The 12,472-nt window shown below is 37.0% G+C and overlaps 1 protein-coding gene across 2 annotated transcripts in view; it reads right to left on the reverse strand.

Moving 5' to 3' along the window:
• Positions 1 to 12,472, reverse strand: part of LOC306844144 (BTB/POZ domain-containing protein 7-like) — a 59,516-nt gene that overhangs the window by 23,868 nt on the left and 23,176 nt on the right. Inside the window, exons 2-4 of one of the 2 annotated variants that reach the window (XM_079376086.1) lie at positions 12,010 to 12,226; positions 9,722 to 10,846; positions 8,074 to 9,316 (exon numbers count right to left, since the gene is read on the reverse strand). In XM_079376086.1, coding sequence (XP_079232212.1) covers positions 9,216 to 9,316; positions 9,722 to 10,846; positions 12,010 to 12,091 — 1,308 coding nt within the window. In that variant the 5' untranslated portion in view covers positions 12,092 to 12,226 and the 3' untranslated portion in view covers positions 8,074 to 9,215. Of the gene's footprint in view, positions 1 to 8,073; positions 9,317 to 9,721; positions 10,847 to 12,009; positions 12,227 to 12,472 lie in introns of those variants that run through there. The other variant, XM_079376085.1, reaches the window with a different exon arrangement.

A 12,472-nucleotide genomic window follows, 5' to 3' on the forward strand; every position in this document is an offset into this window, starting at 1 on the left:
TCAACACCTTACCGGTATCACCTCGGTGGATGGGGGGTGGACGTCGTTTGAGTCTTCTCTCTCCTTCGGTTTTAAATAGCTTGTAAGCTCTGTGCACGTTTTATTTTCACTTTCAAATTAGTGGCAATTCGGCGTCAAGCAGTTGTTTGTTTTTAGCTCGCTTGAGTTTTCTCACATTCCTTTGCTTAAATAGCTTGTAAAATCACCGTGCGTATTTTATTTTCACTTTTAAATTAACGGCAATTCGGCATTGCTGAATTCAATTCAAGCAACAACAAAATACAACATAGAACATATAGCTAACTTTTATTAACAAAACGAATAAAAATACACCATGCTATATGCCTAATATAAAATAACAGATAACTTACAAATTTTAAATATGCATGGTAGGCCTATACAAAACTGAAAATCAGTAAAGACTGAGGAACAAATAATTATAAAACGTAGAACGTTTATTAGTGAGATGGAAACTTTTGAGGCATGGACTGCATACACCTTGATGTAAAATAATGGGAAAAATATCAGTTTAAATAAAAGTCTGCAAATACTGTAGAACCAAATAGGCTAAATGAGAAATGAATGTTTAAAAAATAAATAAATAAATAAATAGACCTTCCAATTTCACCTTAGATAAATGGCAGGTCAACAGGCTTTTCAAAATCCAAAAATATTTTTAAAACTGGCGCTTTTACATTTCGTTTTGAAACTCTTCTGCCATCGTCTTGTCTTTTTCACCTCACTCTTGTCAGTCAGCTTGACTCACTCTTCTCAGGTGATAAATTAAATCTGATCTGTGATGCGCGACTGTCGTTCGTTTGGTGTGCTGCATTGAGCAGCCGCGTTCAGTTTTAATTGTAGTGTCTGTTCTCTAACTGAACTAAATGATTTTTATTACTATTAAAAAAATCTAAATGACAGTGAGGGACGGTGCTGCGGTGGGCAAGGGATAACCGGTGTTGCGACTTAACAACCTTGGTATGAGCATGCACTTTTGTTTAAAATTTTTTTCGAGGCTGACAAATATCAATGCATTTTTTTTTATAATGTATTTGAAAACACGTGACTTAAAGACAGTGGTGTGCAAGTTACTTCCAAACTGTAATACATTACAGATTACTTGTTATTGTTATTTAAAAGTAATTCCTTACCTTACAATATTACTGTCTCAGAATTATAATGCGTTACATGACTCCTGTATTACTTTTGAGTTACTTTCACCAAAATATCTACAGAAGTAGAACTTAACATTCTAAAATGACAAAATGTACTAGAGCCCTGCCCTAATGGCAAAGTGTTTAAATTTAGCTCTTTTTATTAAGTTCATTTAGAAAAAACGTTTGGAGCATTTTTTGTTCATTAAATACGTTTTTTCTTTCTTAAAGTAGCGGCCAGCGGCAGACCGGCAGGCTGATCATAGTTTATGTTTGATCAATTTAGCCTTCTCAAATCATCACAACTTGCCTAAAATAAAATCTATAGCTATACTAAAACAGTTCAAGCATATAACAATGTTTAAACGTTAAACCTAGATAATGTGCGCTGCATCAGTAGTTTGTGCGGAGAGTGGAAGCTAAATCGCAGGACATGGAGGCACCAGCGCAATCAATTGCATTTTTGTTTCAATGGAAACAACTTACGCCATAATGTTTGCTCATAAAGGTAAGAGTAATACATCATTCGGAACTTTAAAGGGTCTACTTTTATTTGTGTGCACTCACAATGTCAACAAAACGGCCTTTTATCTTGAACAGGAGCGCTTCACAAAAATTAACCGAAATACATGCCTCACAGACATGATAAATATATCATGTCAGAAAGCTTTAAATTGCTACTTAACGAAATAAATAAAAACGAAAACTGTTTAATATAATCATTATCCGTGAAGATGCACTTCTCTCTAACGGCGCGTCTAACGAGGAGATGGCGAATCCTTACTATTTCCCCGGACACATTCATGGTAATTACTTTTGCTGGGGCTTTTGCTTTATTGCGTGTATTTGAAGCAAAACTCTTCAGCTGTGCTGACGGCTCGCTGCTGCTGCAGGACACTAAACACAGTCGAGCCGGTCTTGACAGTCGCGGCAGCACGGACTCGTGTTATTTCCACCAGCGCGGCAATTTTTTTTCATCAATAATTGATGGATGTCTAAAATATAAAGATAAGGAGAAGCCTAAAACAGGCCCGAGGCCCAGCCCGCGTCTGAACTATGACGTTAATATTGGCCAGAAGCCTGGCCCTAGGGTCATAAAAAAGTAGGAGCCCGACTTTAAATTAAATAAAAAAATATAATAATAATAATAATAATTGGGGGCTAAAAGGGTGTAGTAATGCAAGCGTTACTGAACATGTACAGAGTAAAATATTACTAAAAATTGATTAGTAATGCCTTACACTACTGCGTTACAGCAAAAAGTAATACGTTACTGTAATGCATTACTTTTGTAACGCCTTACTCCCAACACTGCTTAAAGACTATATAGCTTTCTCATCCTCATGCACTAAATATGTTGAATAGATGCATTTCTTTATGCATGAAATATTTGAATATAAATTTGTTGTTAATGAGTTGTTAATTGCAGATAAACCATAGTTCTGTCATAATTCTGTTAAACCATTTCTGTTACAAAGTATTGTGGTGCCTTACACAAAAAATAAAAAAACATTTGAAGAGTCAGGACTGATGTTTGCTATAGTTAGGCCAGAGCTACTAAAATATCAGTTTAATCAGTGAATCTTAGATTTTGTATTCTCCTGGGTGCACAAACTGCAGATTATATGAAAATTATAATAAAAATATGAATTTATCGGTATCGGTCATGAGAAGGATTTAATTATCGGTATTGGTTAAAAGTTTTCATATCGTGCATCCCTACCTGTATTTATTATTAATTTAAGGTAACATTTTCAGGAACTGTCACTGTTAATAACATCGATCACCGGTATAATTAAACTATAGCTGATGATCACTATGGTATCATAAAACAAAATACATTTACCATTTTCTACAAATGTATTGGCTAAGAGATGCAACAGATAATCATATGAGTTGGCTTATTTTGTTTAGCAAATACAGATAACCAAGTCAACAATGCACTGGGAAGACCTTGTTACTTTCACTGCTGTTATCTGTTCACAGTTTCTCTTGACGTCAATTTCCTGTCACAGCAAAAACACAGCGATAAGAAGGGTTTTTCACACGACTTCCTTAAAAATTGGGTGCTACAACACCAAGTTATTAGGTTACATTTAATGTTTTGTCATTGCTGGGATAAATATGCAATTTTTGTTGTGATGAAAATGATTGTGCTTCCTTTTATTTGACTGGCACATACACAGTCTGGGCGAACATACGGCAGTCGTGCACACATCAGAAGCTAATACAAGCAAGCATACGGCGAGCTCTCTCCTATGCATCCTCATTCTCAAAGGAAAGTCTGTCTGTCTTTTCTCTGTGAAAGTGTCTATTTTTCCAACTTTCAAACAGGCAAACAAAAGTTACCGCAATTAAACCAAACTTGAAACCGTTCATGGAAACTCATACATTCTAGTTTTCTTCAAAACACAACAGTTATTGGTGTCTGTGCATCCCTACCATATGTCACCTTTAAGTTCACAGCTTAGGTTTAACGAAGAGGTTAATAAGATCCACAGCTGCAGGAGCTGATTTCCTGCATTTAGTGTGAACAAGAGTAATTTTCCTCTGCAGAACAGAGTTGGTTCCAGACCAATGGGTGGATTATCATCAATGTGCGTCTGCCTGGTCAGCACATTAATTATCTTTGCCAAGTACCAACCACTGGCCGGCTGCTGACTGGGTGTTAAATGACTGCTGTGCCTCCATTTCCTAGAGGTCATTGACACGTTTGTCTCCCACCGGATGTTATCAACACTCATGTACTGAAATGACCTCAATGATTGCCTGTGTTAAGTGCGGAGTACTCCATCTAGGGCTTTCTTTGACTGACGGAGTGCCTAACTAGCCCTAACAAAACAAACAAGCAAATACAATGATAGGGCTGATCGATTTGACCTGAAAATCAAAACCTCGATTAATTGAACGCTTTAGCTCGAATACGATTATATATATTATTTTTTGGCCCTCATAGTTTATTAAAGGGTTGTACTTTAAAAATACTCCACTATTAAAGGTGGGATTTTTTCTAATGAAAGTGTGCATTTCTTATCTTATATGATTGAAGGAAACAAACTATTTATGGATATTTTCTGAATATTTCGAACAATTTAAATCAAAGCTTGTTTGAAATGAAGACGTCTTATGAAAAAAAGTCATTTCAGTTTTATTGTAAAAAGCAAGTTTCCTAAAAAAAAGGAAAAGAAAAAAAAATTGAAAATAGAATAACTTATTTTTTGCAAACAAAATAAATTAATATTGCCATGTCAAAAGTAGAAAAAACAGCATCTCTTTCAAACAAAATACATTTTAAATATTGTCATGCGAAAAGTAGAAAACAACTTGTATCTCTTGTAAATTAATAGGCTATTATTTTAAATAATGCAGTGAGAAAAGTAGAAAATGATAACTTGAATCTCTTGTAAACAAATGTTTTAAATAGGCCTAATGAATGTATGCAAACAGAACACTGCTGAGTTAGAGAAAGAGCATGACACAATCTCATTGATCTTGTCCTGTCACCCTGTATGTGTATTTACTCTAGGTTCTTACTGGCTGTTCACACGGAACGTCTGTGTGTCTAAAACCGCGAGATGCAGCGTTCAGGAATGGTTTAAAAAAGCGCAGAATGATGTGTGTTATGTCAACCAGCTACTGTAAACAAAAGCTCGCAATGCTTGCCCCACCTCTGGGGTCTTCTGGGGTCCGTTCTTCGTACATCGCTTAATACATCAGAGATGATTTGAAATATGCCAGATCTTCTAATAACTGATCTCTGGCTAATTTGGTTCTTCAAACTAATTTGCGTATTAGATTAAAATATCTGGATTAAGTTGTCTAAGAATACTGCGCTCTCTCGTGTCCCCCGAAAAGGGCAGATGTATCGATACTTGAAACCATGATCAGCAATGCAGCGATTGGCTGGCGGCAAGACAGCAACGTGATGACATCATATCATTAAAAAAGACACCTAACGAAAGAGTTGACAAATTTCTGGACCTTTATAAAGAAACAGCCAAGCAAACAAAACTACATAAATGTATATAGATATAAATAGATAAATGAGATGTAAATAGATAAATACATTTTTTATTTATCTGTATTTTTTTTTTACATGATTCCCAATTATTTATATCCATGACTTCTAGTATTTGTACAGGCTTTACATTTTTATTTCAATGTTGTAATTAGCAATTCATTTAATTTTATCTTTGAAGCAGCTGTTACGTGACAGCATTAATTCAAGTTTCTTAGAGATCAAGTTATCTGCATCTCCTGCGCTCCATCAAGCCCCTCCCATAATATCTGTCATCACTCAAATTAATGCACAGCTCCGATTAACTGTATAGCAGGTGTGTAAAACTCCAATACAATTAATAAGACTCCAATACAAAGTAATTATTTCATCACTAATAAATCTTTCAATGAGTAAAACTGGAGGTGTCTATTGCATTATAGACTACACAACATTGTTATCTTATTTTCAATTTAATTTTTAAATTATTATTATTTTAAACTATTGTCCCTGGACCAGTAGGGTACTCTTGTAATAAAGTAGCGATGGCTGGGACCTATTTTAAGTATCAATTCCGCTTAAAAAGATGCAATCTAATCCTGTTTACATTAAATAAACCTGCTCCCGAGCAGGTTTAAGCTTATGTACCTGTTGCTATGACAGCAAGTCTAGGATGATCAAGCGAAATCGTCAACCATCAAATCCAGCTAACTGAGTTAGTGACGTACGAAGAACGGACCCCTGATTGGTCCACTGTTCTGGAATTGACATTGATGAGCGACGCTGCCTGTAAAAGTTTAAAATCTTTTAACATGCCACTCATGTGCGAGACGCAGCAAAACTCGTGAACGCAACACGTCCGTATATGACGTGGTAGTAGGGGGTCTGCAATATTGAAAAAAAATTCTCTCTCGATGTTTTTGGGGATTTTTTTCGTTAATTAGAGGATATTTTGCCGAGTGTGTTATTGTGCTGAGATCTGACAACCGTAGACAGCTGCAGTTTTTGATATTCTTCATATTCTGTGTGGTCGGTTCACATCAGTGATAGAAATTAATCAATTCTTAGAAGTTTAAATTCATTTTTACCTTTTATGGGCAATTTGACCTTTAATAAAGCCATTTTTGTTGTAAAAGTATGCAGCTTTTGAGTCAAATTGTTACATTTAACCAGTCAATTAGAATAATAAGACATTTAGGCTGTTACCAAACAAATGAAACCAGTTTCAACAAAATTAATATTTGCAGTGAAAATTAATAAGTTGCATCTGTAGTGGCATATTTACACACGGTTTGATGCAGCTCAGAGGGACATGGAGTGATTTAACCTGCAGTTACAAATGCATAATGGTTTGATATTTTAAACATAAAACGTTGAATAATGATATTTCAAATTATTAAAAAAAAATTAAAAAGATACTTTAAATGTGAAATTAAAACGCCAGTAGGTGGCAGCAAGTCACTGTTAAAAAGTGAGTCATTGCGATTGAACCGAATCATTTAACGGTTGATTCATTCAGGAACGAAGCACCATCATGTTGCTCAGAGAAGCAAAAAACAGTGCTGTGGCTGTTTGGAATTATTTTTAGTTGGCGAAAAGGAGCTTGTTTTTGAACTATTGTATAAAATCAATATCACATTTTTAATTATGCTTATTTTTGAAGAGAAAATGGCACTCTTCATGTGATTTTAACTATATGAAATGAACATTTTCTGCCCCCATATCTTGAATTTTGTGATCATTCTTAATGCATTTTAATAGACTGAATCATGTAGTAAAACAAAAAACCTCTAAATGCACACGTGCAATGTTTAAACCACTAGACTTCATCACGTAATGTATGCGTGAGCTCTGTAGGGGCGTTTTGTTTGGTTTTAGCAAAATACTCGATAATGTGAAATTGCACATCGTTAAAACAACAATTATGATATTATCGCAGATGATATATATCGCACACCCCTACATGGTAGTATGTTTTTAAGGGGAAAGTATTAACAGGATTAAAAATAAAAACTAAATAACCGATATGGGAAAATTGCGTCGGTTAGAGGTTCTGAATCTCAGTTTCGATTTCTTTTCGATTAATCGTCCAGCCCTATACAATGATGTCAGTGGACTCATAAGATTTGTGTGTTGAAAATCTCATGCAACACACTGCAACTACATTGTACCATACAAAAATAGCTGTTAAAAACTACCAGGAGGAGCAGCTGACAAGGTTTCTGACAATAGTAAGTTAAGTTTGTAAAATATTAAGTCAAATCAAATCAAAGTCAGGGCTGTACAAGCAATTTGTATTTAATTGCCATATGTTTCATGTAGGTGGGAAAAAACAAGGGTTGACGTAGCAAGTGGCACAGCATGTTCTGGAAGAAAACAAGCCCTCCTGAGCTCATCATCGGGCTATGCTGACAGGGCTGAACCGGATCGCTATCTGTTACAAACCACAGCTGACCAATGGGTCACAAGGATCAGCTGACACTGACGCTGCAGACCTGTGCTATAGAGCTCAGGGTTTGATACTCTCATTCAGATGAAGTAATCAGAAGGAGGATGGCTCGCTGAAAAACATCTCTTAGCACAGCACAGCTGAAGCCCATCACTTTATGCAGTAAATAGAGATAAACTAGCTAATTCACAAAAGGGGCTGATGATACAAAGCACACAGGCAAGGGGTGTACAAGCTAGTAAATGTGTAATGGAAAAAAAAAAGACAAGGCTGCAAATTTGCTGGCGACAAAAAGCCCTTTTTTGAGAACTGATACACCGGCAGGTTTTGGCAAGGCTGCAGTGATAAATTAAATGTAAATTACAGAGAGGAACTACTTTAGATACCACTCAAAGAAGTTATTTCATCCTCCAGTGAGTAGGGCTAATTTTATATCACCAGTAGAATTTAAATGATGAAATAAAATTCAAGTAACACTGAATATCGCAATGATTTTATTGCCTTTGTATTTGATCATTAAGCTTCCCAAAAACCATGTAATTTGAGTAGATTCCTAATCTCTCCTCATTTTCCTTTACTTCAATTCATTCATAAATGCTCAAAAACTGTTCTGGAGTGGAACTTTTCTTGTATTAAGAAAATGCATTGTCATATTGGTGCATACTACCATTCAAAGGTTTTGAGTTGGTAAGGCTACATTTATTTGAAAAAAAACATATATTTGGTAATATATAACCACAAAATAAACTGATACATCTTAACAGGACTCAATGATAGATGGATAGACTCAATGATAGATAGCAATGATAGACATTTAAAGGAACTATTTATTTTAAAAAGAAACCTAAAACATTAAAAATTTCTTCACTGATCAAATATCAATAAAATTAGTGCCTAAAATTGCTGACTTCAAATGTTTGAATAGGAGTGTAGATATTTTACATTTAAATGTATTAATTTAGCAGATGCTTTTATTCCAAAGCGACTTACAAACGAGGAATACAAGTGATTTATCATAAAGAGGCAAATAAACACAAGAGGTGCTATTACTATTATTATTAATAATAATAATACCTTATCTGAATTATGTGCTGAATGGTTTATATAATTTAAACTCTGCTAAGATAACTTGCTACATGAATGCTTTTAAATAATTTAACATGCATATACACATAGATACATCTGTACGTAGCAGGTAACATTATGATATTTCAGTCTAACTTTATTAATAATTTATCACAGGTACATACAGTGTTATGTTTGAGCATTGATAAAAATAATTTTTGATGATATTCTTTATAATATTGTGTTCATCTACTGAAAAATTATGCACATAGTAAAAATCCACCTTTTGTCCACCTTTTACATCTGGCATAAAACATTGAATGTACTTAACAAATGGCTGTACAAACCTTTTAAATAATGTAAGAGAGAAACCTATATCAAATATCATTAAAAGGGATTAAAAATATCAAGACATGCTTTAGCTATATCACACAACCAAACCAATAAGTAATATTACCTTCTTTAAAAAAAAAAGGGAAAAAAAAGAAAAAGAACTGTCTCCATCAACTGCCATTTTCAGAAACTACAGACACAGGACATTAAATACAAATCAATAGCTGTACCCTGCAGCACACATCAACAGTAGGAAAAAGACATTTGAATCCAGAACACAAACCACAACTTGAGAGAGGTGACCAATTCTTCTATCTCCTGCCACAAATACACAAAGGAAAGTTAACAGTGTTTAATGTAGGGCTGCTTCAGAGAAAGTCGACCCTGAAGCAGATTTATGTCACTTTGGTCATTAAGTACACTTCTAACAAAAGGACCAATTCTGCAACCCTTAAAACTTCCTAAATAAAATTAATACAGGCAGGAAATGGATGAGGGTATTAAGAGAATTGCAGAGGTTGCAATGCTTTGTTGTTGGGCACATATGGGAATCTTTCACAAACAGTATTCCCAACACGAGGCGAATAAACTACAGCAACCCCACCCTGTTCCTCCGGTCTTCCCTTGACAGCCTGTGAATTAATCAGGCAGTAAACAAAGCTGGGGGAGCGATGGAAGGGGAGCGTAAGACAACAACTAGAAAAAAGAGATGCTTAGACTTACCCTGAGCCAGCATGCTAAACTCCAAGAAGAGAGCGATGTGGTAGAGCTCCATGGCCTCTTCAGCCCGACTCATGCATCCTCTTCCAGCCACCAGCGCCTGAACTTCACCCAGACTGCCTTCGGAAGGGCTCCCGCGCAGCACCAGCGAAAGGTCCACTGCATCAGTGTACATGCAGTGCAAGACCACACGGGCGTATTTCTTGGGAATGATGGATTCGTCAAGGATAATACGGGTAGGCGTTTGCAGAGTTCGCTCTGTGATCTCCTCACCCGAGCGGATGCGTCGTTGTAGCAGGTTGCGGAAGAAGGGCGAGCGTGCTGAGAGCACGGCCTTATGGGCCCTTAGCTCCTCATCAGGCGAGCTGTGGTTCACCCCTGCATTTCCAACTCCTGCGCCACTAAGTGCAGGTCCACCTGCTCCGAAAGCCTCCACCAGCTCAGAATCTGAGGAGAAGCTCAGCAGTGAGTCAAAATACGGCATGTGCTCACAGAGGTTTCGCATGTCGGCTTCTAGGGAGTTGGGCGTACCGAACTCCTCGCTCAGTCTGACCAGCACATCCACATTCTGCAACCTCACGTCCTCCGAGCCCAGCTCACCTGTATAGAGGTAATGCAGCAATGAGGAGAACATGGGCGCATCCATGCCTGCCGTCCCAACGTCTAACAACACCTCGGCCCCGTAACCCGGCGATGACGAAAGCAGGGTCTTGAAGAATGGGCAGCGAGTGGCCAGAACGGCACGGTGTGCTGGGAAGCAGGAATCCTGGAAGACCAGGTCCACATCAGTGCAGTACTTGTGCTGATAAAGGGTGGCTAAATCACGCTGCAGGGTGCGAGCCTCGGGCCGGGCCAGGCCCGCCTGCAGACTGAGCTCTTTGAGTGCTGCCGTGCCCTCATACTCCTCCACCAGGGCATTGACGTCACGCACGTCCCAAACCGAGAGGAGCTCACGCATCTGTCGCGCATGATCGGCAGATCGACTGGATTTGCGTCGCTTAATGAATTTCCGCTTGAGCGTGGCCAAACCAGAGCTCTTTTTCTTCTTGTCCTGAGGTTTTTCAGGGCCATGTTCTAGGCTGTAGAGCTTGGACTCGCCGCCATAACCCTGTGGTGCATAGGAGGCGCCTGGTGACAGAAAAGAAACGCTGTGTAAGAGTCTGGAGACCTTCAAAGTTGTCAGCAGGAAAATATGCATTGTGAGGTCTGCTGACATTATAATTAAAGTTTATTCCAAATATGTGCAACACCACATGGCTTTGCTTTTTGCAAATGCCTCAGAACAATTCTAAAATACACTTTACTTTTAATGACATTGGACCGATGGAGTAAACAATGCAATAAGAGTACAAAAATTACACTACAACTAGACTCAACTTGTGTGTCTATAACAGCCATCAAAAAATAATAAATTCATTGTATGGCGAAATTTAAAGGGATAGTTCACTCAAAAATGAAAATTCTGTCATTGTTTACTCACCCTCACCTCTTCTTGACGTAACATTGTATAAACAATTCCAACTTCAAAAAGGAAAGTATGTATCCCCAAACCACTTAATGTGCACTTTTAACTTTCCCCCCCTTTAAAACTCTAAATTTTCACCTGCCAAAAAAGGAAACTATGAAGTCATCTAATGTCCTCCCCAGCATGGCTAATATCTCCCTGACGACACTTTATGTCTCAATCCAATGTTCCATTTCTCATTGTAGGCCCACTGTCATGCATGGCTTAGCATTTTGAAAGCACCATTACTTTACTGATCTCAAAGACATGAAAATATTCACATCAGAATATGCCGTTAAAGCCAGACTCTGTGGGATACTGAAGGAAAAAAATTACGAAGCAACTGCTGACAGTTGTGATACAATTTCCAAGCCTTTAAATAAATGAATACAGACAAGATGTTACAGTGAAAGAATATGAAGACTGTCCCAGCTGGTGAAGTCAATAATTTAATGAGATTCTATTTCTCTGTGCTGTTGAACTGCCTTTGAACATGAACATTGTTCTTTGTTTTTGTTTTTTTTAAACAATAAACAAATGTATAATTATTTTATATTCTAGTCAAAGATGAATTTCTGTCTTTGAGAGAGGTTTCCTTTTCTTTTAATAGAAAAACATCATCATATTGCAATGTGATCCAGAGAATTTGGGTCTGATATATGCCATCTGAAACCCAACAAAAGTAATATTTTTTTCCATTTCTAACCTTTCTATTGTTATTGATCACAATAGTTGCTAAACTAGGAACAACAAATGTCTCTATAATAGCATTGAAATGTGAGTTTACCTATGAAGGTCTGCTGGGTGTGTGGGTTACCCCCGAATCGAGGGGAGCACGAGTGAGGGTAGCTGGAGGCATTCACACCCATCCTCTCCCCCCTTCTTCCTCCTCTTAGTCACCCTGCTGGATCATTCCGTCTGAGCGTCGACGCACTGAGTAGCTCACGGCTGCGCTCAATCAGACCTATATGAATGTGGCGACACTGCAGCGATGTCCTTCATTCCTGGGAAAGAGAGAGGTGGGGGTAGAGAATACATTAAACGTCAATAAGACAGTCATGGACAAACAAAATATAATAAAAATACAATATTTTATAATATATAATATAAAAATACTACATCTCAATATTATAATTTATATAGTATATAACAATTACAATTTTTTTATTGCAACATTTAATCAAAATATTTATAATAAAAATTTATTATAAATTAATTTTAAAAAATCCTTTTTTTTTTTTAAAAAGGAA

Source organism: Barbus barbus (genome assembly GCF_936440315.1).
Source record: "Barbus barbus genome assembly, chromosome: 24".
Lineage (NCBI taxonomy): Eukaryota > Metazoa > Chordata > Actinopteri > Cypriniformes > Cyprinidae > Barbus > Barbus barbus.